Raw genomic sequence first — 27,570 nt, 5'->3', positions numbered from 1 at the left:
TGGGGTTACGATCAAATAACCTATAATAATAACCAATAATAATATAATAATAACCTTTTTTAATCACCAGTAAGAAAGTTTAATCAGTCCTAGAAAATTATCTTTTGTAGCACATCTTGCTGTGAGAAAGCATTGGTTTACTGTAAACTATGGTGAATTACAGTCCACCACTAAGTCAAGTAACTTAAAAGTCAAAACATTGACTAACATATTGTTTGCATGCAGATTGTTGTAATTGTTTTGTTTACAGAGTGAGGAACCATGTAAAATAGCGAATGAAGACACCACACATTTCAATAAAAGACACTGTTTATTGACTTGACTTGTTTGTCATGTTGTAATAATTTAAGCACTATATAAATAAAAATATCATGGACATGATTTGGAGGAAATGTATTTCTCTCTCTGATTGAAGGAGAATTTAACACTTTGGGTGCAAATGACAAAGAATGGTGACAGGAGTAGTGGCATTTTAATCAAAAGATAATGCTGTTACAATCAACACAGAGATGTTGTTTATCTTAGACTGGTTCCCAGATTAACCTCTAAATAGAGCAAATACTAGCCCATAGCTTCACTGTCCATCCGATGTGTTTTTGTAAACAAACATTGCTGATAGTTGCAGCAAAATATGTATGAACATGTTGGCAGTCCTTCCCAAAACCTTGCTTAACAACTTGCGTTGTAGCATTTCATAGCAGATTTAATAGTCAACTCTTCTGTAATTTGTAATATCTGAATGTGGAACAAAGTCTACTGCTGGGCTAAAGTCTGAGAAAGCAGTCAATTTTCAAAACACAGCTTGTTAACTTCACTTAGTTTCTGCTTCTTATTCAGAAATAATCAAAAACCAAAAAAATCAAACCTTTAATAATTGTGTATATTAAATTCAAATAAATCTGAATAACCTGCTGAGGCACCACTTAAGGTTTTGTCACACCTCCTGTATGTTTTGGTGTTTTTACATTAAAGGAGCAGTTTGGAGGACAAACTGTTCACCTGAGAGCAAAAACACACAAGTTTTTGGTATCAGTGGAAAAAAGATTTGGCAGAGGGCTCACACGTTTGGATCTACCAGTAATTGAATTTTAAATTCGATTTTAATGAGTATACAATGGGGTGTACATCTGTAACCAAGATTGCACTGTTACAGTCACATATTGAATTAAGTTGGCTTGGTGTGGGAATGACAGAGACGTGAGTTCTGTATCTTCTGGTAAAAAAAAGAAAAGAAATTTGCCAACCAGATCCTGCACACCAGTGCAATAATTTTCCTCATAAAACATTTCTTAGCTCTGTAGACAAGTTGGGGGACAGAACACTTAAGTGTTGTAGAACGTGAGTTACATCATTGCCAAAATTAAGGCACTACTGAGGGTGTATGTTTGTGTGTTTGCATGTTCCTTAGGTGTGAGTCACACTTTAGTCCACTTCTGTCAGGCCACAGGGTCTCCTGAACTCTTGTCCTCGCTCGTGAATCCACTTGTTTGACACTGGAAAACAGAAAAATCTGTTTAATAGAAAAACAAAAGAAACTCATTTCTTTCCCAGTGATTGAGGCACCTTTAGCACCACTCGAAGGGTTGAGCCTCTCATGCAGCACAGTGTACTAATGATAGACTGTGTCGTTACCTCTCTACATCAAAGGACACCATGGACGCCGCCTGTTTCCATGGCTAAAATATAATCATCCCCAATTGTTCCCCTTCTTTTTCTGGTGAAAACATTTCTGTTTGTGGTCCAACATTTCTCTCTTGAACAGTTAGGAAAAACACAGCCAAAAGTGAAAACGTCTTGCCTGGGCTGAAAAGATGGATAATGATAGCTAGGTCACTCCAGTCCGTCTTAAGTTTCCCTCAACTATACCTGTAACAAGGTGCGGTTAAAGATAAAGCAGCTGTTCCTGAAATGACACGTGACTTTGAATACAGCCATATCGCTGAGCCCTAATTCATTATGTGTGGGGTTATCTTCCTAACAAATAACACATATTGTTAGCTTAATTTATCAATGTATCAATGATTAATTTTTTGATTCTGAACTTTGACTCACCCCATTTACTTCCTACTAAGACAGGACAGGCTGCATGTCTGGTCCTATAGTCTCCCTCCCCGCTCTTGAACAGATTATACCAGAACACTGCCGTCCCCTTTGGAGAAATGACACAAATGAAAAATTTATGGTAACATCCAATGTGCACAAGAGACAAGGAATGCTAAGATCCAACATGAAATGAGACAGATGCTGAAATAAAAAAGACCTAGAGCATTAGTGGCTTCAAGCTGAGAACAGCAACATACCAACCCACATGTTCCTCAAGCAGACATTTGGTTGGTTGACAATTATTTTATTGCTTGCCACATTAACGATGTGTGTGTGACACTAAATAAAATTGTGGTAAGTAGCCTTATATAAGCCTTTTCAGGGTTGCAAAAAAATTGATAAAGACATAAGCCACAAATGCAAACACTACTTAAAAGCTGAAGGAAAATTACTGAAGGTCAGCCCACTCTATCAAAATGGAGATAAACAAGCGTATCCTAATTATAGGCTGCTGTCTTTACTTTCCCAGTTTTCAAAGATCATTGAAAAGTTGTTTGTTTTAAAATGAGACACTTTGGGAAAAGAACAAATTATTAAGTGAAGAACAGTGCAGATATTAAGCAAATAATAACAAACAGCAGAATGTACCGTTTACTGGCAGTATATCTCAATGTATGAAGGTTACAGTAAATGTAGAGTCCCACAAGGGTCAGTATTAGGCCCTTTTAGTTTTTACATATTAATGATATTTGTAAAGTTTTAAAATGTTATAATTTCTTTAGATTGCGGATGATACAACACACATGCACACACACAAAAAGTTTGTTAAAATCATTGACAGACCGATGTGTTACTTGAGTTAAGAAAGGGGCAAGTATTTTCCCTGCTCCTTTTTAAGATCATGGAGTGTGTATTATATTGATTCAGATTGTAGCTTATATTTTGTTTAAAACATTTTTTGGGAAGTGTACAAGGAAGTGATTGGAAAAAATAATCAAATTAAATCAAATTTGTGAAAACACGTGTAAATAAGCTTTGCGAATACCAAAATATACCAAAAATATTAAAACAACAACAACAACAACAACTGCACACACATGTAAAATAAGTCAGTCAACACTAAGCTATTGTTTGACTGGACAATTCGTGGGCTTACATTGCTACAGCATTGTTGATTAGCCAATGAAAAAAAATTACAGTCTTCCATTCCAAAACTGAAAATGTTTTCATCTTTCATCAATTTTCAGTGCCAAGTAAGGTCTTTGGCAATTTGCTATGCAACACAGAATGCACAGGGAGCCTCCCAATGAGATCTTCAATCATTCTGTCAGAACTTAAAAGACTGACAGGACTGACACTGAGTCTCTGCACATTGATCTTTAAAGTGACACCAACATTGTTTCCCGTTGGGGACACTCGCAGTATAAAGTAAACATACCCAACACACTATGAAGAGGAACTACGAGATTCACATAAGTCCACATCCACTCTAAAGTGCACACAGAAACGTCATTGTCATCACCTTTCTTGGCCAGATTGCTGCTCCAAAGTCAGGGAAGACTGTGGCACCTCCTGCCTCGACATCACTCATCTGAGAAAAGACAACAAAGTTGGAGACTTCCTCTGTATTTTCTTCAAAGAAAACACTCTGGTACAGTATTGAACAACCCCAAAGCGTACATTTCATATAAAAAACAAATATACGCTTGTGGCTTAGGAAATCATCCATTCATTTTTCTTTTCAAAGCAACAGATTAAATTTCAATATTTAAAGCATATTATGTTATTGAAGATATTTGTTGGCAAATGTAATAATAACTAAATAATATACTTTTTTAAAATGTGTTTACACCAATACATTCCAGTGGATGCTAATTAATTGACTAATTAAATGTTTTAAGTCATTTCATTAGCAAAAAATATACAAATAATAGTGTATGATAAAAAAACAAGGTTCTGTGAAGGTCTTGAAGGGGCACAAAATGACATGCAAAGTTGCTATGAGCACTACAGTGAAGGAAGACAAGACTGAAGGAAAAGGGAATACGTTTCCTTAAAACTGACCCATCAGATGTCCCACATGCAATTTCATCACATTGTTTAATAAGGACATTCATCTAGATCATGTTACTTAACTGTGATGATCAGTTGTGTCCTATAATACATTTATTTCTCCTTGAGTCAAACATGAGGGTCTATTATCTAAAATACGTCCTGTAACTTTGTGAGGTGTTTTACTTGACCTCTGTTTTAATGTAGAACCTCTACCTCTAATCCCTTCTGGATCTATACCGTTCTTGAACAGTTTTTTAAAAAATGTGTCAAACTTGTCGAAGCTTGTTCTTGAATGTGTTGATTTATAAACTGAATTGTGTTATTTTATTTCCCTGCAGGAAGCATGGGGTTCATTAGTCCTGTTATATCTGCTTTATCCTGTCCACATCATGTGTTCAAAAGCACATCATGCACCAGGGTGAACAGCAAACGTCAACCAATTCATACCTCATTAAAAAACAAAATCTTTTTTTCTCTATTTTTTTTATCATTTTATTTTGTTCAACCCAGTGTCATCAAGGATAAAATAAAGAGTGGATTCTACATCAGTGTGTTAATGGGGGATATTCAACAAAACTCTCCACAACATGTACTGGAACTGATTGACAGAAAACCTTTTTAGACAAATATCTAAGAAAAAAGTTTCTCAGTCATCCAGGTAATAAGATATTAATCCAGCACTTTTTTTATTATATCCCCAACATCTGTAGAACTATAACAGTGTCTTGCCCCATTACATTAAGGAATTCTATTTTTAACTATATGACTTAAATACCACACTTCAGACCAATTAGTGAACCTTTATGAAAGTCAATCAATCCAAGTCCAAGATTGAGCCAGAGCTTATGCATATGCCCATGAAGGTAAAACAAAAAGAAGGATGGTGCATAGATTTCGGTCACAACCACAATCCTTCAATCAATGGCGACTGAACGAACGTACTTACGTAGTTCAAAAAAGTTGCCACACGATTTCCAGTGCCTAATCTTTTGAAAGCATCAGGCTCATCTTTCTACAAAGATAAAATTCAAAAGTGAAAATACATGATGAAAACTCTGCTCTCTCGCACACACATGTACTTACGTAGTTTAGGAAAGTAGCAAGTCTATTTCCATCGACCTTGAGGCTGCTGTCAAAAGGGCGCTGCAACAGATTTTTAAAAGGTTTAACCAAAGAAAGACTCACCTGCCACAGAGGGCACTAACTACACTCACATCATATAAAAACTGCGTCATTATCTGTCAGAAAAATTACTGAATCACAACTATATCTTTCATCTAAGTAAAAAAAGAGCTTCAAATTATATGCTCAAAAGCACATAATGCACAATAAACATGGAACACTTAATCATGTGTACTTAATCATGAAGTCACTTATTTCTTTAAAGGATAGGCACAGAGGACCACTAATGACCACTAATCATCTTCTTTTTCTTAATCTTGGGTGAGTAATAACAAAATAAGATTGTTTTTGCAATGACCCTTTGCATTATAATAAATCATTCTGCAGCAAAACAGCTGCACAGATGCACATTCAGTAGTGCATACAACTATTATTCATATGAAATTCATAAATGTTTGTCAGATAGAACACCCAATGGGAACAGGGATATTTGGAGATGTGACCCTGGTTCATTGCAGAAGAGGATTTGGTATGAAAGAGTGAGGCATGGTAGATATTGTGGTGTTCAGAGCAATGAAAGGAGTCTTGAGGAAAGTAGATCAGATGAAAGTAAGCAGGTTGTTCAAAAGAAGGAGGATTTCAAGATAATACTGTGTATAATAATGGCACTAGAGGCTTATTAACTATTAGTTTGTTTGTAACGAAATCAACTACTGAAATTGGTAACAGCACGATTAGTTGGGGCAGAATCTTATCAAAGATAGAGTTTCGTCATCATTGTTACCGGGCGCATTAGCTGTCTGGCTGGCATGAGCCACTTTGCTGTCACAGCACATCGCAGTAAGCTAGATCGATATTAAAAATATGATGTAAAAAAATTAGCAGCACTTTAAGAAGGATCAAGTATCAAGGAAGGAAGTAGGCCAACTATAACTATAATACAAGCATGGATACTTCCTGATCCTACAGCAGATTTTACATTAATTGAACAGATTATTTTGAATTCACGAACAATAAAGATAATAACAATAAAGGTCACCACAACAGTTATAATTAGAGATGCTTCAAAGAATTCAATCAATAAAATCTGAGCGGCAGTTTTACCTTAAGGAGGGGAAAAGAATCAGTGATGGTTTAACAGTTTACAGCTGAGAAATGCACAAAACCTTGTTAGCATTACAATGGATTAAACAGACAAGATTATTGAGAGCTGTTATTTGTTCAAGTTTGAGATACAGTGGGAGAAAGAGAGAACTGAAATGAACTGTATAAAATGAATTATTCTTTTGTAATTTGTTTGTAGCTTTGGCAACATTGTTGTCTTACATTCATTCCAAAACACATAAACATATGAAGCTGAGAGAGAGACCAAAATAATTTATGTGACATTTTGCAGATAAGGAAACAAATGTTTTCTAGTTTTGTTTCATTATCAGAGGAGAACAAATCTAATTATAGATATGATAGTTTGTGTTCTCAGTTATTTTATTTTATTTATTATTATTGTTAGCCCAACACACTCCATGCCAGTTGGTGTCAGTAATGCACTATTTCATTGTTTGCCAACCCCCAAAAAAACATCAGGAAGAAGATACTTTTGGAACATGAAGACTCCATTACCCACAATGTTAGATTAGCATTGCCAGCCACTGTTTATGTCGGAAGCTCTGGCCCCGACTATCTGATGATACTGGCATCACGAAGGTAGAATCAGGGAACCCCTGGCACACACCACCACTAGTTTTAGCAACATAACGTAAAGATGAAGCAGTCAGAGATCACACAAATAAGAGTAGCAAGGACGTTTCATGTTGCCAGAATCAGAAAATTTGTCCCACAAATTACCCAATAAAGTTTAAAACAATACCTAATGTAATTACAATTGTTTTCCTACTCTGTCGTGTGCGCAGGCCACCAACATTTTCTAATATTATAAAGAATCTTGTTCAAATGAATACATCATTACTGGCAGCTCTACAGATTGGCCTATTACCATAATGGCAACATTCAAATTGGTGTTGCCATTAATTTCTGTCCAATCTCCTCAAACTTTATATTTCATTCTTTCTTCTTCTTCCCCAAACACACACACACTTTCATCCAAAAGTAAACTCACCCTTGAGAAGTCATAATGTGGCTCGTACTGTCCTCCAACTCCATAGTTAGCAACCTGGTCCACCATTGACAAAGGTGATTTACATAGAGAGAACAATATGATTAAAAATGAACTGCCAAACTACAATGCATGTGCATGAATCATAATATTGTGACACTGACATCTGTATGGATACATCTGTAGGATACACTGCTGTTGACACACCTGAGAAGAGAGAGAGTGAAGACTTAAGGGAGCAGTCTCTGGGAGGTCAGTTCTAGTGTTATGATAATCTTGATCTATAATAATCTTAACTTGTATATATGATGATATGTCAAGCTTGGGACTGTTAATTAGACTGACATGGTTGAGTTGTTTTGGTTTTGCAACAGCTAGCCATCACAACTTGAATGTAACTTTAGGTGGTAATGGTAGCTAGCATATTTGTGAGAGCAAAGGGGCGAAAGCTGAGGAGGAAAAAAGGGTCAGACTTTAGCACGCTACAAAACAAAGAAAGCAGACGCTTGAGACTCTACAAGCCAAAAAGAAAGGACAGTCTCTCTCTTTCTCTCTCTCTGCCAAAGTATATCAGATTTGTCATTTGTTGTGCATATTGTGTTTTTGTTTTGTTTTATGAACAGTATTGTATAGTTGATGCAATGCATTCTAATATCTGCACTCTCCTGAGTCTATTTGTTTTGGTAAGTGACCTGAACTGATGTCCTCTTACATTACTTTTGTAGCAGTGAGATTATTCTACCTATTAATATTCCCTACATCCTCAAGCTAAAATCAACTCTAAATCCACACGTTAAAGTTGTTATCTTCCTAGAGGTGCAGGCCCCTAGACCCCTCTATGGGGTTCGCATCTTTGTCATCTTTTTCACCCCTGATGTGTTTGCATCCCTGATATTATATAACACAAATGTAATTTTGTAGTATGTATTAAATTACCTGTAGTAACTCTGCAGTGTCTACTGCGAGGCCTGTGATGTCTTGTATTCTCCGATTGACTCTGTCAATGACGGGGTCATCATCTCCTTCCAACCATGCACTGAAACAAGCACACATGCAGACACACACATAACACTAACACTGGATGGATATGCAGCTTCTTTAAATTTTTGATTTGACATGATGTCATAAAATTGTATTAACGTAACTCTTCTCCAGAATGAGTTACCTTTTTGATACTCTGTAGTTGGCAGTGGTCAGAACGCCTGTTTTGGGGTCACGAACAGTAGCTCTGGCAAGCTTAAAAAACAACAACACAGAAATAAAGAAAACAATTGTTTGTCATCATAAACATTACACATAACAGTTCCATTTTTTAATGTGTGGCATATCTGTGTCATGCCACAAAAGTGTTTACCCACCCATTAATTACTCTACATATCATATTCTGAATATCTATTTCTTATTCTATTTTCAGATTTTTGTATAGAAGACCAGCTTTTATACATTCAGAACGTAAGAATGATTGGTCTGTACAATTTATTTAGAATGTCTTTAATACAAAAAAAGCACTTAATCAGCACCATTGCCTGATGTGATAAGCTCATGAGCAACAGATTTTCTTCTCTGTATTTCTTATTTAGCTTCTGAATGACTACATATTTTGTTGTTTGGAGAGTTACTATTTTTTAGTTCTCAGCTCTTGACAAGATGGTTCCAGCCTACAACTACAGCAGAGCAGACAGGATTTGAAGCGAGATGCATTGGCTTGTCTTTGTTCAAGGTAAACATTCCTGGTTAAATATTGAGCAGACACTTTTTCTGGCCTTTTCACACGGTGAAGATATATTTTAAAGTTGAGAAAATCGCTATATTTCCCAGATCCTTTCACACACATAAAACCTTATACAATACACAAACAATCCCGCATGCACTCAGGATATTTGAAAAGAATGTGAGTCAACTCTTTCAGAGACAAAAAATCAGGAAGGCAGAGAACCAGACATCATGTCACCTGTACTGTATATACAGCATGTAGGACTGACTTTCATACAATTCCATTATTATTCACTCAATATTCTTTGTTCTATTTGTACTGTTTACAACTTCCAAAAAACCTTGACTTATATAAACATCTTCTTTTATGTTGTCGCTATGTAATTGGTGCTACACCTATTTTTTTCCACATACTTGTGTACATATCTATGTCTATTCTTTACCTTTATTTGTTTAGCTTAGTTGTCCTTGGTAAGCGTTATGTCTATGTATGTGTGTGAGAGCAATGGGGACATTTGTTGTCAAATTCCTATATGTACTTGGCCAACAAAGGTGATTCTGATTTCTTTTTTCTCTCACCCTGGGTTTAGCCAGCTCCTTAATCTTCTCAATCTCCTCATCTGACAGCATGTTCAGGTAGCGTACGATGTGAGGGCTGTCCCACTCATCTTCCTCTTTGATGGGCTTCAGCAGGAGACGGGGGTTCCTATTACCATCCTGGTAGCGACAGAACAAACGGCTGCGCCTCACCTCGTTCTAGTAAAATACATAGGAGAAACAGAAAATACTAAATCTTTTTGTCTCATTTGTATAGAATTTTCCATTTGGATCTCTTTTTACAATTACTAACACACGTTTCTCAATACTGTGTTCACTTTTTCAAAACTGTTCACACAGTCGGCACAGAGTTCATTGTCACAGCTCTCTGTATTTCCACATTTTACACATTTTAAAACTGTTCATTTTAAGTTTGAACCCCAACATGAAAAATAATTACCATAAATTACACTGCAGTTTGCTCGTTCGGCTACATCTACATCTAAAAAAATAAAAATGCTCCTAGCTGGGACACTGAGAGTCTGTTTTTATTCCTTGATGACCTCTATAAAACTAAGACTGGTGAGGAAAGAGGATAGGTGAGACTGAATCTATAACATATTATAATTATATGGGACGATTCAGCATTCTCTCCCTGTCACAGAGTGGTTTATAGCCCATCCTAAGCTGCTGTCACTTTTTAATTCCTTAATTTTCAACATGCCTTTATTTTTCCCTTGTCTCACCATTTGGAGCCCCTCTCCTCTGCAGAGGGCCTCATAGGCCTCTCTCTCTGGGAGATGGTCTTTAGGCCTGCTGTACGTTCCCAGCTGGATGGGCTCCTCAGAAGCCGGCTGGTAGGCCTGATTGAGCTCATTAAGCTGCTTGAACAGTAACCGCTCAAAATAACGGAGGTTTCCTCCTGCCCTCTGGTGGCTGGAGTCTGTCAATGCAAGAAAAATGTTGTTAGGCTCAAATCTTCACTGACAAGCAGAATAATGTGTTGAAGTTTTGTCCCTTTCTGTTGTCACCTTGCCTGCAAATAACATGTTATTACTCAAGTCACCACAGATAAATAAATAAAAATAGAAAAATAATTGCTCTGTGGGGGTGGTGGTGATGGCGCAATGGATAAGACGCCAGCCTTTGGTGTGAGAGAGACCTGGGTTCAATCCCCCACTGTGACCCATCCAGCAAGACACTTAACCCCTAGTTGCTCCAGAGGTGTGCAACCTCTGACATGTATAGAAATTGTAAGTCACTTTGGATAAAAGCATCAGGTAAATGTAAACATGACTCTGTGAATCTTGATGACTCTTGCCTCTCTAGTTTTAGCTTTCCTAAGCTTTATTCATTTATTTACTTTAATGTATTAATTTACAAAGTAAATCATTTCAAAACATGTGATAACTTTAGAAACTGCTTATGCTAATCTCTCTTCTTCAATTTCATGCATGATCTTTCTTGCATTATCTAGACTAGCTAATTTTTATGTACTGTACTATAACACATTAATGTGTTTGTATTATGTACATTTGTTTTGACCTCTGACTCTGTATGTTTCTGCAATTTTGTTACTTACTTTTGTTGCTCTTTTAAACAAATGCAATGTACTATATCTGTTGGTGACTTTTATCATTTGCCCGTGAAAGCATAATAAAAGTAATTAGTTGCTTTTCTCTCTGCTCCTCCTCTTTCCTACATTTCCAGTAAGATTGTATTTACTCTTTTTTTTATATGTGCATGAGCTGTTACATGTGAATTTTGATTGTGGTACTTTTGTCACACCTGATGGCACAAACTGCATCTACATCTGCTCTGCCTCAATTCATTTTACTTGACATGTAAACAAGCATACCACAGCTCTAAAAAGATGGCCTGCAGCTGTCAACACAGCCCTTCATGGGGAGACTAAAATAACAGTTTCAAACCACGGGCCCTTATTTTGGATAGACCAAACCCTGCTACCCTGGCAAGCACTGAGCACCACTGCAGTGAGAAAGGAGGGTGCAATGTAGCGATTAGTTAAACACCAAGAAGACAACCCATCAATTACCCCACAGTTGAGGAGTATGGTTGTATTGGTGCCTGTTATGGGAGGCAACTACAAAATTCGACAGGGATGTTTAAATACATATCAAAAGTACTATTTTAGATTTCTCAAATTGAGACCATGAACCCATTCACCCATCATTTATGGTTGCAAGAAAGACAAATAATGAGTCTGACTCAGGCTGAGATAAATAAATAAGAGTATGTGTAATGTATATTAGTGCGCACACTGATTTGAGCTTATTATATCTTTAGTCTGTACACTTGCGTATGTTGCACCTTACCAATAGCCACCAGCCGGCGTGTCAGCTCAATGGCTCGAGGTAGGTCTCCCATTTGGTAGACAGAGTAGCTGAGATAGTCCAAAATGTCCACCTTGGAAACTACAGCTTCCTCCCCAGCATCCAGCTGCTTCAAGGCCTGCTGCATCCACAGCACAGCATGGTAATAGTCTGCATCATTATAAGCCGTCTTCCCCATGTCGAAGCAGTCATCCACTGTCAGTAGGGCATTAGAGTGCATACCTGTGGGATGATTCATTTAATTTAAATACTGACCATATTGTACTGCGATATTACTAACCAAAAATCACCTTTTTTTATTTATGAGTGAAAAGTACCTGGGTATTAGAATAAAGGTTTAGGGTTTGGATGAAACTTACAAACACAGATCATCCATTTTCTTTAAAACTTACAACAATATTCATATGCAAGCTTTTTTAATTAGTTTATTATTCCTACTGATTTTGTTGTTACATGTGCAAGAACTGTATAGCAGTGCTATCTGCAGCACAGCCAAACCGGTTGTGGGTTTGTTATATGGGATGAGAACAGTCTCATAAGTATTCAAAACAAATGACAAGTAACTCGTAACATAACACAAATAAATGTACAGTGAGTTGTATCTGTAAAATTGGATCTCTATCTGTGTCTCAAATTTACAACTTGGATATCATCTTTTGTACATCAACTGAGCTTTTATCAAAGGAAATATATTTGTGAATCTCCACTTATTGCTGTGTATGTGTGGAGACTGTTCTTCTGCGCCGAAGTGCAGCGAAGAAAAAGACTTTCCAGTAGATGGCGATAACGCAACATTTATAAGTAACTATCAGCTAAGGTTACTGGATCCCAGTTCAGCAAGGAAAGCAGAGCCCACAAGCCCAGATACACACAAACAAAAACAGGCTTGTGCCTCATTAAGTAAACAGACACATACTTCTACATGCTTGTATTGTGTCCAAATTAGATGCCACAGAAATGAGATTGCAAACCTAGCAACTATGCTTTAAGTGCATATAAATGATATTTTTAAATGATATTTTAAATATATGCACACTTTTTTTGCAACTCTAGCATAAAACAAGACCTTAGTGCAGACCACACTGTAGCTAGGTCTATGTCCTTTGATCAGTGATGTATTAACAAATAAAGCTGAGTTTGAGGTCAATGAATTCAACATGTGTCTGTGTATGATGCAACTGTAATTAAGTCAGTCGCTTCGTTACATCCACATTTATCCTGAATCCAATCATGGCCCCGAAAGAAAGCAATAACTACTAAACTCCAGCTCCAGCCGCACCTTAAACTAAAGTAAGGACTGGTCAACATGACCTAATTACACAAAAAATGTGCACTGTCGGGAGATCCAAAACTTAAAGTGCTTATTACAAAGAGAGTACTATAAACACAAACACATCATTTATTTCATTATTGGTGGGTTCAGCTTGCTTTGCTTTGCTTGCTTTTTTTTTCTAAAATTAAACACTACTCTATCGCTCTTAATATATTCAGGTTCTCTCAAATGATCACTGCACACTCCTTGGTTACCCGGCAGCTTTCCTCTGGAGAAGGCCTCAGAATCCAGTTGGTACGTGTCCTGAAGACGCATCAACGCCTTTGCTGCACCCGTCTCGTCCTCTTCATCTGGGAAGTACTGTCTGTGTACGGACATGTTGGAAATGAACCCTGGAGTGAGAAAGTAAGAAAAGCTAAAAAAATGTTGTGTTGGAAATGCCAGGATGTTTATGAGAATTAAAAAACAAACAAATTTATGACTGGCCAAATTAATCCAAGCATGACACCCAGCATATTAATGTTTAAGTTTGTAATAACTTAGTAACCTAAAAGCTAAATACTCAAAGGTCAGTTTTGTACCCGCTGATACAAAACAACAGTGTTTCAATGGATAGCCGGTTAAATCTTCTGTTAACTTGGAGCCATGTTTAATTATGGTTCATGCACACAAAGGAGGTGTGGAGGAGAAGGTGTGAACATGCACACCAGCATTAAACTCCTTTGAATTACTTATTTAGTCTCTTTAAGTTTGAACGATACAATTTTTACTGATTTTTATTTATCAATTAAAAACTTAGTCTATTAAAAGTTCTCCTCTTTCCTTTCCTCCTCTCTGAATCGCTCACCTTGTCTCAGTGTTTGTTTCCAGCAAAAACAATGAAACAATGGCACATTGGCTATTGCCAGGATCTTCGATATATTCAGGCTTCTAACCCATGGTCGGTGCAAACTTTCCTGCCAAGCAGTGCAGGACATTCTGTAAATAAATAGAGCCTCTGCTCTTAGTGACCAATATTATCCCTCTTATGCTGAATATACCAATCAATCAAATTAAGTTCAGTGTATTGTGTGGCTAATGTTAACTACTAACATTTCCCAATGTACCATGTAAGTGTTATCATGTCTGGTGCTCAATATTCCTCTTATTTCATCACAACATATCAGACGTCACCATCTGCTGCTCAGTAAAGTCTGAGAAATCCCAAAGGCAGATGGGACATTGATTTCTCTGTGCTCTGTGGTACTCAGCATATGCACCTTTATTCTAGATGAATGAGTTTCTCACGCAAGTTATGCAAGACTGTCCAAGGTCCAAATTCCATCTTTCACTTTCTTTCATAAACAATATTTTTCCATTCTATTTGGCTCACACAGATATGGATTTAGGCCAAAACACGCATAGACTTTCAGGTCCACATACACACAGACAAAGGGAGAACATGGCCAAAATATGGAGAGATGAGGAACATCTGTAGCTTGTTTTCACTCTGTTCATTTGGGGAGCAGAGTATTTGGGCAGTGCAGCTCAGCAGAAATTTCCACTCTGCAGTCAAAACTGTAATCACTCTGCTCACATCCGCTCTGGATTTTATATTTGCTTGCCACTCGCTCTCTGCTCATTCAGAGAGAAGCCCCATAGAAAAAAGTGGTGAGGTCTGCCCTTTGGATGCATTTTTCGAGTTATTTTGACGTGGCTTGAATGTCAGGGAAAGGCTAACAGATGTAGATTTGGCCAAGGTAGCATAAACTGATGCAAAGATGTATCTCATCTGGTTGAAACTGTTTCAACTTGAGTCAAATTTCCAGTAATTTCCATATGTGCAACTAATTAATACAGCGAAAATGGAACTAGTCTAGATGAAAATTTTGTTCCTAGTCTTGTTATCACAGCAAATATCTGTATACTCTCCGACTACAGACCCGTAGCTACATGTGGCCAAAGAACACAGCCTCATAGACAGGATGTGTTTTACACAAATAAAGCACATCAATGCTCTGAGCAAAACTAAATTTTATCCATCCATCTATCCTTCTTCCTTCCTTCCTTCCTTCCTGTCCTGAGTAAGCGTGCGTGCGTGTGTGCGTGCATGCATATGGACCTGAAAGTCTGTGCATGTTTCGGTCTACATCCAGATACGTATAAGGAAGGAAGGAACTTTTTTGAAGTTTACATCTTGAGTTAGTTCCTTCCTTTCTTCCTTCCTTCCTTCCTTCCTTTCCTTAGGAAGAGTGTGTGTGTGTGTGTGTGTGTGTGTGTGTGTGTGTGTGTATGTGGACCTGAAAGTCTGTTCGTGTATCGGCTTAGATCCATATAAGTATAAGTCAGTAATTAAGGAATTACGTACTTCCTTCCTTCCTTCCATACTTACTGACCTTCAGAGGGGTTCTGAAGCACCAGGCTCTCCAGGTCAGACCACTCTGTGTTGAGTCTCTTCATCAGTTTGTAGGCGTTTACCGGGTGGGCCAGGTAGCCCTCTGGGTCAGAGGTGGACACTCTGGTCAGATCATCAAGTTTGTTGGCCCAGCTAAGAGAAAAAGACAGAAAAAGTGCTGTTACTGCTGTAAAAGTGGAATGAAAGTTAAATGAAACAGAGAGTTTATGTGGGAAATTGCTCTCTGGTGGGACTGCTAACAACTCATAGACATCTGAAATGTGACAAGGAGCCCCAAATTGACACTACATTTATGTAAGAGGTCACAAGTGAAAAGTAACTTATAATTTTTAACGGTCAGATAATTGTGGTAGAGTGAAAAGAATTCTAAAATGTAGTGAAGTAGAAAGAAGCATAAATGGAGATATTGAAGTAAAGTACAGTTACCTCCAAATTGTACTCAAGTACAGTACTTGGTTTAAGTCAGGGTGTGAATGTACCTTTTTACAGCAGCAAGCTTAACCTCCTCTGCTTTTATGTATTCCCTCAGAGACTGGACCAACTCTTTCTCTGTGAAGATCAGGTCTGTCATTTGGGCTGCAGAGACAGTCAGGTAGAGACTGCAGATTAGTGAGGTGTCACTGAAGATAAAATCAGCAGCACTTTTCTCACTTAAAAACATTTGTCATTTTACATTTTAATTTCCTTTAAAACATGTCAAACAGCTACAGGATTCATGTATTTCTCCTTGCTTCTGTTAATTCAAGGTCATGTGCAGGTTTAGTCTTTCCAAGGCAAATCTACAAACTTCTAATATATCTCCATCAAATATATAAATAAATATATTTTCTAACATTGAACAGAAAACGTTGCTAGTAATGACAGTCCCACTAACAACTTTGACCTCTGTTGTGCTTTGCTTTAAAGGCCTATAAAAATGTATTCCTGGCAACACTGTTTGCCTCACACTTACACCAAGGTAAAAATAAATCCATAGCCACACACTTTGGGGCTTTGATTGCATAGAATTACTCCGCAACTACAGTGAGTCGTTCATGAGCCTTTGACAGAAGGGTTGGGGTGTAGCCTGCATTGTGAACAATTCCATGGAAACACTCAGGCATGATTAATTCATAGAGGTTGCCAAATATGAAGCATAATGAAACACTTTCGTTTATTTATTTTGCGTACAGCCAGCATAACTGACCAGCCAAATGCAGTACATCAGTGTGATTTAGTGGACTGTTTAACTCATGAGATGCAGCCTGCTGAGTGATGTGATGCATACTGAGTATCAAAAGCACTTTTGTAAATGGTGGATGTTTGCAGGGTACCTTTTGTTTTTTCTTATAAAGTGTGATCATGAGATCTTAATTTCCCCAGCAAAAATAGTGTTTCAGCACTGAGCACAATACTTTTTTTTTCAGATTTGATTGAAGGAATCAGTGGACCACAATTATTTCTCTTAAAAGCTATTCAGCGTTCCCTTAAATAAACACAGACTTTACTAGCCTCCTAGCCACTTCCTCCATGTAAAACAATTTTGTATGGCAAAGGAAAGACATACATTCCTGAGCTCAAAAACTGTGTCTCTCTGCTGATGCTCCTATTCAGGGCAATTTTCACAGTGTGAGTGTGACAGCAGAACAAGCTTCAGTTTTCCCAATTACGAATATGAAACAGCCTAGTTAGGTAACCTGTGGAGGTGTACATTTTAATCTAACAAAAATAATAAGGGCAAGACACACACAATGCTTTAATCCTACCAATGGAAGTGAAGATCTCTGCCTGCGTTGTCCAGCAGCAGCAGCAGCAGCAGCAGCAGAGCAGAGCCCAGAGGATCCTCATTGTGTCTCTCCCAGTAACCTGATAGGACAAACACAATCACATTATGTCACAATAGTTACACAATCTAATCAATGTCACAAAATACTCCTGTGTAAGACTACTGAACAAATTGTGCCAGACTGTTTTGCTGTCTGTCTAAATCACCGGTTAAAGTTTTGCTTTTGGTCCTTTTCTTCTCCAACACAATTCTACACAAGCTATGGAAAAATACATCCTGTTCCACTATTTAATACCCCATCATTCATAATTGGCACTGTGCTCTGCTTTCAAATTGCCTAGTAAAAACAGACAAACAGTATTTCAATCACAAATTGTCCATTTTATTCTTAAACCACACCTATTAATAAACATGCAGTTTGCATTATGCTGAGTCAACAGTTTACGCAATGATGCTGTGTTTCCATTGAATTAGAGGATGGTCTAATTCAGGTCGAGTTTGTTTCCTATAAATGAGTCACTAATCCCTGCTGGGAGGCATGTTGTCATAATAGTCTCTGTGCCCAGTTCTCAAGAAAGAACAAGGAAGGACAATGAAGAAAAAGAATAGTGTGTTTTTTTTGGAATAAAACACTGTTTCAGCAAAATATATGGAGTCTATCTGTGATTTTCACAACACAGACACAGCCATAAGAACTCACAGAGAAGAAATCACAAAGAACAATGTCCAAACATCTGGTGTGTGCAAGGTCATTGTAAGTTCATTTTCTTTTTGTTCTGCTCTGAGTTCAACATGGCCACCAGATGCCTAATGAAAAATGTTTATCTACTATCTATGACTAAAAAGTCATTGCATTATTGAATATTGGAATATTCAATCGTTGGGTCCAAATTCGATTTTCAGAATCTTGGAGATTCAAATGTTCAGGGGTTTTTTCGCATGCCTGACCTCTGCTCACAGTAATGCCCCAATTTACACCAAAGGGAAAGCAAAATGAAGCCCTCAGCTGTGTGAGAGCACTTTAAACTAAATGATGACAAGGGCAGTGTGACAGTTGTGGGGTTTATTCATTTTACAATTGCTTAATTTCTTTACAGATCAAAAAAGTGAAATAGCCTACATTTGAAAATGAATCAGTAGCCTAAACTGTAGGCTACAACAAACATAATGAACACATTTAAATCATTATATTAGGCTGATTGAAGAAGAACATGTAGTAGGCTATAATAAAAGTTAAAAGTGATAACGCATTAGGCCTATAACTTGTTGTTTTAGTCCCACTACCACAAATAGCGCTCATCCGTCTAATATATTTCCATATTCTGCTCTGGGCCTGCTCAGTACAGCCTCTCAGTATGGACTATCAGGTAGTTACGGTTCCAACCTACTCTGCACAGCAGCACCAACCCGGTTCGGCACGCACTAATCCTTTCCCCGGCTCAATCCCCCATTCCTTCAACCCCGCAGTAAATATTCCTCTTTTATCTAACTCCTCATTCAAGTCCTGCACTAGGGTCTACTAGACTAGACATAACACAGTTAAAAACAAAGCACTGGTAATAATAATTGCTGTTTTAGTTAGCCCTATGTAAGAATTAAAAAACGGAGCACTCTCTCTCTCTCTCACACACACACACACAGACATTAATGAGCCGCCATTATCTCTCCCCATCGGATTCTCCCATTCTCCCTCACTCATGTCATTGCCAGAACCTCTTGGGCATTTATCCTTCTTTTGCTGTTCTGCTTATATTTATCAAATATGTAGCTGTAGCTCATGACAGCCAGCTTTTCATCACACGTTCGGTTTAAACAATCGGCAAAACTGCTGTATTACCCCCAAAGCTTCAATTAATCGCTGTTATTTACTGTCAAAGCTTTGAAGCTCAAAAAAATTACATTTGGACCAGCCCTAAATAAAGCTTAATGTCTCACTCCCTTTAAAACTGGTAACCAAGTTAAGTAGATGTCCTTTCCATGCTGAATGAGTCATGAATCTGACCACCTGATGAACTGTCAGGAAAAGTCCAATATTCACTGTGCTTTTAGCTCTGTTTTTTATCCCTATCAACTGCTTAGAAAAATATCTGGCTTTATAGCTGCTAAATTCTCTACTACGCTCACCAGCTAGTGGCTAACTGTGTGTGTCTGCTGTTTGGTGCTGAGAAGGTAATGTATGATGGGGCTTTAGATCTTTTTTTCACTGAAAACAGCTGCCGAGCCAGAAAATGATGCTATGAGATCGGTGAGAGGGAACCAAGATGCTGAACAGCTAAACAATGAACTGAAACTCACTATAAAGACACCGGTTTCCAAATTGTCATTTGATACAGTGTTAATATAAAAATATAAATTATAGCCATTTTAAGCAATATTTCAAGCAGTAATTGATAATAAAAATAACTGCAGCCCAACAGTTGACATAATAAGGACAAAATACCAAGCAAATATACAACGTACTAATAATAAACATAAAGCTGAATTGTTGTTATAAATCAGACAGCTTCAGTTTAAACAGCTGTGTAAAACCTATTGTTTCTAGGTTTATTATGATTTCTTGTCAGAAGTTGCCACATTTCCTTCACTAATATTTGTACTATCAAATACATACTAGCCTTATCTAGGGCAAAGCAACATGAGCTGTGTTGTTTTCAGCTATACTGTAGAGCCAACAATAAGGCTAAAGTTGAAAAAGCAGGACTAAACAATGATGTTTCACCTGGCAGAGACTCTCGTTCACAGTCCAGCACTGAGAGCTGCTTTGTTTGTGGATTTAGGTGAAAAGTGACACCGCTCCACTTTCTCCTCTTGGATTTAGTCTAATTCTGCTTCACCACATCACTTCTCAGCGATGACTGTTTACCTGTGTACATCATCCACATGCATCCATGCTTCCAAATATAAGCGCTCACACACACATACACACATACTTCTGTCTGCAACACCATCTAATCAAAAGCTTAGAGAGACAGACGTTCTGAAGCAGAAAATTGGAAACTCAGCTGTTAGTGTAGTAAGAACTTGGTGAGGACTCTGCTCCAGGTGAAAAAGAAATCAATTCACTTACATGACACCTGCTGACAAAATTCAACAAAAGTCAACTTTCTATTGTTGCAAAAATAAGTCATGATAAATTGAATGCATAAAACAGAAAAACAGTTTCAGTCTTAAGCCAAAGAGACACCAGACCAGACTAGGCGGGTGTGGTTTCAGCAACACGTCACCTCAGCTCCACCCAAGACCTGCCTATTTGCTCATTTTTGGTTATCCAGGAGTGACTTGTGGTGACGCGCCGGTCGGCTCCGCCAATTTTGAGCTTCAAAACGGCTCTTCAGAATGCTATGGGTGACGTCACGGACGCTACGTCCATTTTTATATACAGTCTATGCACCAGACACCAACATCATGCCCAAGAGGAAGTACCAGCTATAGCCACCTATAACTAGGGCTGTTCAAAACTTAATTCATAATATAGATATTCAAATTCTAAATGAACATTCAAATGCTGTGCAGCTGTTTTTTGCATGTCTATTCATTCTATTTAAAGCCGTTATTTCTATTAACATTAAACTTTATGTAGAATTAGATTCCATTGGTGGCTGCGTAGGATTGTTTCTGACTCATGATCCAAACATTTCCAATATTTTCAAAAATTAACATCATGGTTTTATCTAAAGAAATAATCAGCTTGATACATATTTGTTGGCGTTAAGCGTTTCAAAAATAACTTTTTCACCACAGTCAAAAAAAACAAGGCGGTCTAGCAGCAACCTAACATCACCATAAATTATATTTATACTGTTTAACCACAATAACAAAAATATCTATTTCGGCTCTAGTAGTTTACAACATTGTAACCTAGCTTACAGCTCCTGTCCTTTGCACAATGAGTGTCAGTCACACCAAACTTCTGCAATGGACTGTTCATATTTTGGCATAAGCCTGCTGCCTACAACAAACATGATGGAAGGTATGTGGCTTATTTGTGACAAATGGATCCATTTAATGAGGCAAACATCAACACAACCTCACCATATGGTACTAACCAACAGTACGAATTATTGGTGAAGGGCTGTGAAGTGGCTTTAACATGACAGCAAGTCACTGTGAATTACAATTTCAGCTGCCTTGCAATAAAACTGGGGCAAACTCAAAATGAGCTGACAGGAGAGTCCTGAGCTAAAGTTGTGTTTTTATAAAGGTCTGATCAATCCTAAGAAGGAACAGAAAAAGGCAGAGAACTTCACAAGCATTTTGATCAACAAACCAAAATATTTTGGAGAAATATTTCACGTTTTCAGTTACAATTATAGTTATTTTACTGGAATGTACCACATTGGGTGTCGATATAGTAGGTCAGCGCCTGTATATCAAACATTTCAGAATAGAACTGGACCAAACTTCACAGAGCAACACATACTTTGTGTTACTTTTTGAGTTGGGACTAAAGGCAGTTTATCAATTTTCTCAACACAGAAAAGTAATTCTGTCTCCTCCACAATGTAGGAGAGCCGCAAAGCTGTCCTAACTTGTTGGGAATTGCCAGCAGGTGGGAAACGATAGGATAAACACGCTTACATACTCTACTAGTGGGGGAATAAAGAATGCTACATTTGAAATCAAGCCTGAATGGATTTAAGCTTCTTGCGACTGATCACGTCAGGGACACTCATTTTATACGAAACTATGCATGCATGTCAAACTCAATTTAACACAATGCCACACACAGTGAATCATTTTCCACCATCTAACGTGATTATTAAGACTTAACATTATTGTTTATGCATGCATGATCTTTGTGGTCGGTTGGCTTGGGTGCACATAGACCAACATCAGCGCCAAGTCATTGCCAAAATTATCTTTGTTGCAAAAACACTCACACAAAATAAACTAAATAACTGCTAGTAAGAATACACCAGAACACCTGAAAAAACTTTTCATTTTAGTGTATTACAACAAACAGTGATATCAGTTATTCTTAAAGGAGAACATTTACCATTTGCTTACAGTGACTGTAATGCTTCATAAATAACAGAGACACGTATTTTTACTAGTACTAATTTAGCTTCCAGTGGGTTATCTCGGAGGGCTGTTGGTTTACTCAAAGAGTGCCAGCCCAGATAACTATTACCACAGTCCTTAACTACAAATGAAAGGACCAAATCCTTCTCCTTGTAATTTACAGTGTATTTGATTACCCAGCTCAAACACAGTCTTGCCTGTTGTTGCAGGCTGTAACACCCATGTCACATTCCTGGAAAGAGGCCTGCTACATTTACTACCCCCACGTTCCCGAGCCCTGACCCTCGCCTGGCATTTCTAGCAAATGAAAGGAACAGCACAGAGGACAGGACGGGATAAGCCCTGACAAGGTCATGAGAGGACAGGACCAGACAGCTCAACATAGACCCATTCAGTGCGACGGGTCTTCCTGTGCCACAGACCTATGTTCTATGTTTTAAATTAAGCTGTAAGACAACAAAAATATAGCTACCCTTTCCTCAACACAAAATAATAGGGGTCACACAAATTTTGAAATATCACGGCCTTGTTGGACAGTACCTCGGGTCTCTCCATTCTCATGTTGCTTATTATTGTTTGCCAGCATCACAGGAAGGAAACAAAATATCACAAGCTAAGTTCTTGCTATGAGATATTAGCCTGTAAAACATTTCTGAGCCTGGCAGCTATAAGCTAAATCAGTCAGCTAAATACAGATCTTCTGGTCTGGTGTGCAGGGCTTCTTGTTTGCACCTTGAGATTTTTAAGGGACATCGGTTCACAGGTGAGTACCAGTGTTGTGCTCTGCTGTAGCAAAATTTGCCTGGACTGAACGATTAAATCACAGAAGCTCGTCTCCAACCAACTACTAGGCTCAAGTTCCAGATTTTTGCTGTTTTACATGGAGGTGTGGCTTCATGAGAGAGATAAGAAAGCAAAGTAACACTCTCTGGCAAAGCAGTCAGGATCTAAGGTCTGCAGCGGGGCAGGGGTTTCTGAAGAGCAGAGTATTTACTAAGACAGGAACATTTTCAACATCTGCAGTTGTTTTGTTCTTCTTTGCTGTGGAACATTACTTGACGACAAATTACTTGGCTGGTCTGAGCACAGCTGTTTTGGGTCACCCTAGTGCCAATTGGGGAAGTTATTAAAACACTACGTTATTGCATCTCAGGTTTGAGGGAAAGCAGATTAAAACATGTCAGGGTGACAGGATAAAGTCTGTTTCTGAAAAACGATTAAAATGACCTTTCTCATCCGCCAGAGAAATATAATTTCATAAGAAATGCAAACAAAAACCAAAATGCACTGGGGCTGGAGTGAGTTGGCGAGCTTAGTCGAGACAGCTGGAGCAATAGTTCAAAATTTTGGCAAAAGGTCTGTTCCAAACCTTTTGTAAAGCCTTCAATAATTGTGGGAAAGGTTCAACAAACCAAACTTGGTCTTTCAGAATCCTATCTACAGAACACATTTAACGTGTAGGAAGTGGAACAGTTAAACGAAGAAGATAAGATAAGTTAAGATGAAGAAGACAGGGACAAAGAGGAGGAAATTAATGAGGAAAGACTTAATGTAGCCTGGCTTTTGGGGATGACAAACCTCGGTGTAAAATCCAATAGACTCAAACTGCTGACATGATGGCAAAAATAAATGTCCCTGTACACCTTAAAGTGTTTCCCAGAGCAAAAGTGGGACAAATTCAAAATAAACTGATAGAGAGCCCTGACCTAAAGTTTGGTTTGTTATAACTGTAACTTCACATGCATTTTGATAAACAAACTTGCTGTTACAACTTATTTTGGTGAAAAGTCTTACGTTTTCTTTAAGCCAATTTTAACATTTAAAATTATAGTCATTTTGCTGTAATATACCACACTGGGTGTACTGAAAACACCGTAACTGAAACACCGTGCTTGGTGGCTCTTGCAGAGGGATCGTGGCAGTACACATTTTTTCAACATTACATTCTGGCAGCGAAGACCAAAAAATCCAGTGTTTTGATAAAACTAGTCGGGAGTGAGAAAGCATCCATCTATGTTAAAGAAGAATGGGAGTTGCAGGCCAGAACATTGAAGTCCTCATAAGATAGACAAGATGCCTGCCAGCTTTTTCCACACTGTCGACCTGTAAGGGGTGTACTGACATAAACATCAAACAGGTGATGCTGAACGGGTATTTGTATGACTGCTGTTAATCAGTAAGCAGGACTGGCATGTACCCCCCCACACACAGGCATACAGAAAATATGGAAAACACACGTGTGCAGAGTGACACATGCATGTTACATAATACACCACATCCAGTGTGTACAAACGGTATCCACAGGCTATGAACATGCTCAGACAATCCCTGCCTGTCAGACTCAGGGAGATTTGACTGTCTCCACTAGCAAAGATTCAAACTTGAAACGTGTCATTGCTGCTTCTCTGTGCACTTCATTTCACACTGTGGGTAGAACACCAATGGTTCCTCCTCAATAAGACTACTCTATGTAGATTCAAATAATTCAATCTTTGGCCTGCTGACGGGATAGTGACATTTTGATTTATTATTTGATTAGACAACAGATCTCCTGAAAGGTTAGTCTCTGCTTTGTGTCAGTGATCACAAGATTCACTCTAAACACGGTTCCCTTGCTGTTTATGCAGAGTCAAACTAAGTGCACAAACGTTTGCTTTGACTTTCACTTCCACTAAACTAAACATCACATGGGGGCTGAATGAAAAGCATCATTTCAGCAAATAGAAATGCTACTTTTTTTGCTTCTCCCGGCTCTGAGACAAATCGAAGTGAGCTTTTCCGACATGGTTTTGCTGACCCTGTAAACTAGACAGCTTGCAGCTCTTGTTCTTTTTGAGTTTGAATCTACATTTTGCAATTCGCTTTGGACAGCCACAGCATTTGCCAAATGAATGTCATCTTGTGTAATGTAGACATTATCAGGGAGGAGAGTGTAGAAAATCTCTGAGTATAGCAAAGAGTTAAGAGGCTTTCCAAGTCTAAGATTTCTGCTGACCATATGCAGTTGACATTAAGGAAAATTAGATTCAGATGCAATGAGAGCTGGAAAAAAAACAACTTCTGCAGCCATATTGCAACTAAAAATAGGCTAGATTTATTTTACGTTTCTAAATGTCCTCTGCTCCTGAACATGAATTAACATCCTGACGTGGCAACTAGACTCAGGTAGTACCAGTAATCTATTACCAGGCTGCTGTGCTGCAAACAGGTTCATCTCAGCCTGGTAGAAGAGCTCATTCATACCACTGTTAACACAGTGTGGCTCTTTTTAAACTATACATTAACATAAAGAGACAGACTGGCTCAAAGTTGCATGCATTACTTTACATAAGCAAGCGTCCATATGGATAACACACAGTTTGAGTTTTTTCATGTGCAGGAGTACGCAAACACGCCGTTGACTTCCAAAAACCCCTTTCTGGTATGTACACACAGCAGGCTCATATAAATAATGTTTAATAAAAAAGACACAGATGTCGTAATTAATATAAATCAGCCAGTCATTTGGATAGACACTGTTTCAATATTTATGATAAACAATATACAACCAGACTTGGCCACTGGCTGCAGCTTGCATAAAGAAAAGAAGACAGACATAGAAAAAATTTTACTTTTAACATAACTTAATAAAGCAGTTCTGTTTCAGCTGTGTTTAGCAAGACATCATCCTCTTGAGCCTGCCTTATAGCCCAATTACTGCTGACAATTTATGTCATCCCTCCATTTGTTGCCTTCCATTTATCCAATGGCTGCCACAGCCAATTATTGCATTGCACTACCCATAAATCACAGCAGTGCATCCCTCACCTGGCCCACATCCAACCCTTTATACTGGGACTGCGTGTACAATGGGATTTTGTGATATTTGCCAATGGTGGAAAAAGACGATGTCTTTATTTTGGAGCTTTATATCTACAAACTAACCATTTGTACTCAATGAGCTGCTAGCTTCTTTGAGGCCACTCAAATTACAATGTACTACAATATTCTGATTAATTGTTTAAGTCAATTTTCAAACACAAATGCCCGCTATTCTCTGGTTCCAGCCTGGCCGATTGATCGGTCTAGCTCGAATTTGAAGACAGTGTTGGGTTTAGGAAATTGTGGCAGTGCAAAATTGTGATTTTTCAGTGTTTTCTGACTCACACACATAATATAATAATAACAAATTATTAATTCAGAAAGTAATGGTCAGATTAATCGATGATAGATGCGTTTATGGAGCTCTCAGCAAATATAACTATAATTTATAATAAAATCATGACCTACATCTCGTTTCACAGACAGCGTCCCCATTAATATTTCTTTGTTAGAAAGCAGTTCCAATAAAAAAAATACAGACTATACCTTTATGAACTGTTATTTGGTAAAATTGAGTATGAGCAGCACCGAAACTGTGGGAAAGGGCTTAAAACACTTGCGCCTTGCCTTGCTGATCCCGAGTCTGCTCAACATCTCCAGCGCGATGGTAGCCGTCGCGGTGACGTCAGCGCAAGACAGTTGTTTCTAGAAATTCCCAACACTTCAGCTCATCGGGTCCCGTGAACGTCCTGCAGCCTGTACTGGTGGCTACATGTGCAGAGCTCTCTATTTACTAAGCAAAAATATGTAAAACTCGGTGTCAGTGTCCCCTTTAAAGAACCTGCGTAATAAACAAGGGCAGTACAGCAACGCCGGCTGAGATGCTCTACCACAAAGTTGGCGCAAAGTTTTGAAAACTTTCTGCTGTTTCGCCGTGGAACATTGTAACCTGGCTGCCTCCCAGAGTCATTACATTACGATGTAACCAACGTGTCGGAAATAAACACATCAGGCAATAACGAGTCGGTGTTATTTTAACGTCTTGGTACCACACGGTCTGAGTGTCTGGTAACACGGTTCCCCTCCAAAAGACCCCGTTGAACCCAGTTATTGACACCCATCCCTGCATGTTCGGCAGGCACGCGAGCTGAACGATTCACTCCCCTTCCAGAGATGTAGAGAAAGACGTTAGATGTGACACTTAATGTTATCTTACCTTTATTCTCTTGTCTTAAAGAGCAACGTTACTCTTTGGTATGTAGACGCAGTCTCCCTTGGCACCCCGAGGTTATGAGCAGGACAGAGAGGGGTTTCAGTCGCTGCCACGTACAGAACCTCCTAGAGGGCTGACCGTAATATTTTGTGTAGACGCGCAGG

At 38.3% G+C, this 27,570-nt stretch overlaps 1 protein-coding gene across 5 annotated transcripts; it reads right to left on the bottom strand.

The window, feature by feature from the left end:
• Nucleotides 1–291: 291 nt before the first annotated feature.
• Nucleotides 292–27,543, bottom strand: p4ha2 (procollagen-proline, 2-oxoglutarate 4-dioxygenase (proline 4-hydroxylase), alpha polypeptide 2). Of its 5 annotated transcripts, none has more exons than XM_038708396.1 (16): nt 27,410–27,543; nt 17,351–17,450; nt 16,085–16,181; nt 15,586–15,737; nt 13,465–13,602; nt 11,920–12,159; nt 10,330–10,526; nt 9,626–9,802; nt 8,499–8,569; nt 8,270–8,369; nt 7,337–7,390; nt 5,182–5,241; nt 5,045–5,110; nt 3,566–3,634; nt 2,053–2,149; nt 292–1,493 (listed from the first exon to the last, which is right to left on the bottom strand). In XM_038708396.1, exons 2-16 carry the CDS (start codon nt 17,430–17,432, stop codon nt 1,423–1,425), a joined length of 1,671 nt encoding a protein of 556 aa, XP_038564324.1. In that variant the 5' UTR covers nt 17,433–17,450; nt 27,410–27,543; the 3' UTR covers nt 292–1,422. The 5 variants fall into 5 exon arrangements, with proteins under 5 accessions (XP_038564324.1, XP_038564323.1, XP_038564321.1 ...); XM_038708395.1 differs by lacking the exon at nt 27,410–27,543 and adding an exon at nt 26,821–27,011 and having other exon boundaries at nt 13,477–13,602; XM_038708393.1 differs by lacking the exon at nt 27,410–27,543 and adding an exon at nt 26,821–26,998.
• Nucleotides 27,544–27,570: the final 27 nt, after the last annotated feature.

The sequence above is a fragment of the Micropterus salmoides genome, unplaced genomic scaffold, assembly GCF_014851395.1.
Source record: "Micropterus salmoides isolate LMB-PRFRI ecotype aquatic unplaced genomic scaffold, ASM1485139v1 Ms_hic_scaffold_9, whole genome shotgun sequence".
NCBI lineage: Eukaryota > Metazoa > Chordata > Actinopteri > Centrarchiformes > Centrarchidae > Micropterus > Micropterus salmoides.
This window is presented reverse-complemented; position numbering and strand designations above follow the sequence as displayed.

Excerpts from the sequence above, each read along its gene's own strand:
- p4ha2 (XM_038708393.1), bottom strand. The coding sequence starts at position 26,847 with ATGTTGAGCAGACTCGGGATCAGCAAG. Across the intron at positions 17,451-26,820 it reads GCAGACTCGGGATCAGCAAG|GTTACTGGGAGAGACACAAT; the intron begins GCAAGGCGCAAG and ends TTGTCCTATCAG. Across the intron at positions 3,635-5,044 it reads TGGCAACTTTTTTGAACTAC|ATGAGTGATGTCGAGGCAGG; the intron begins GTAAGTACGTTC and ends GTCTTTTCTCAG.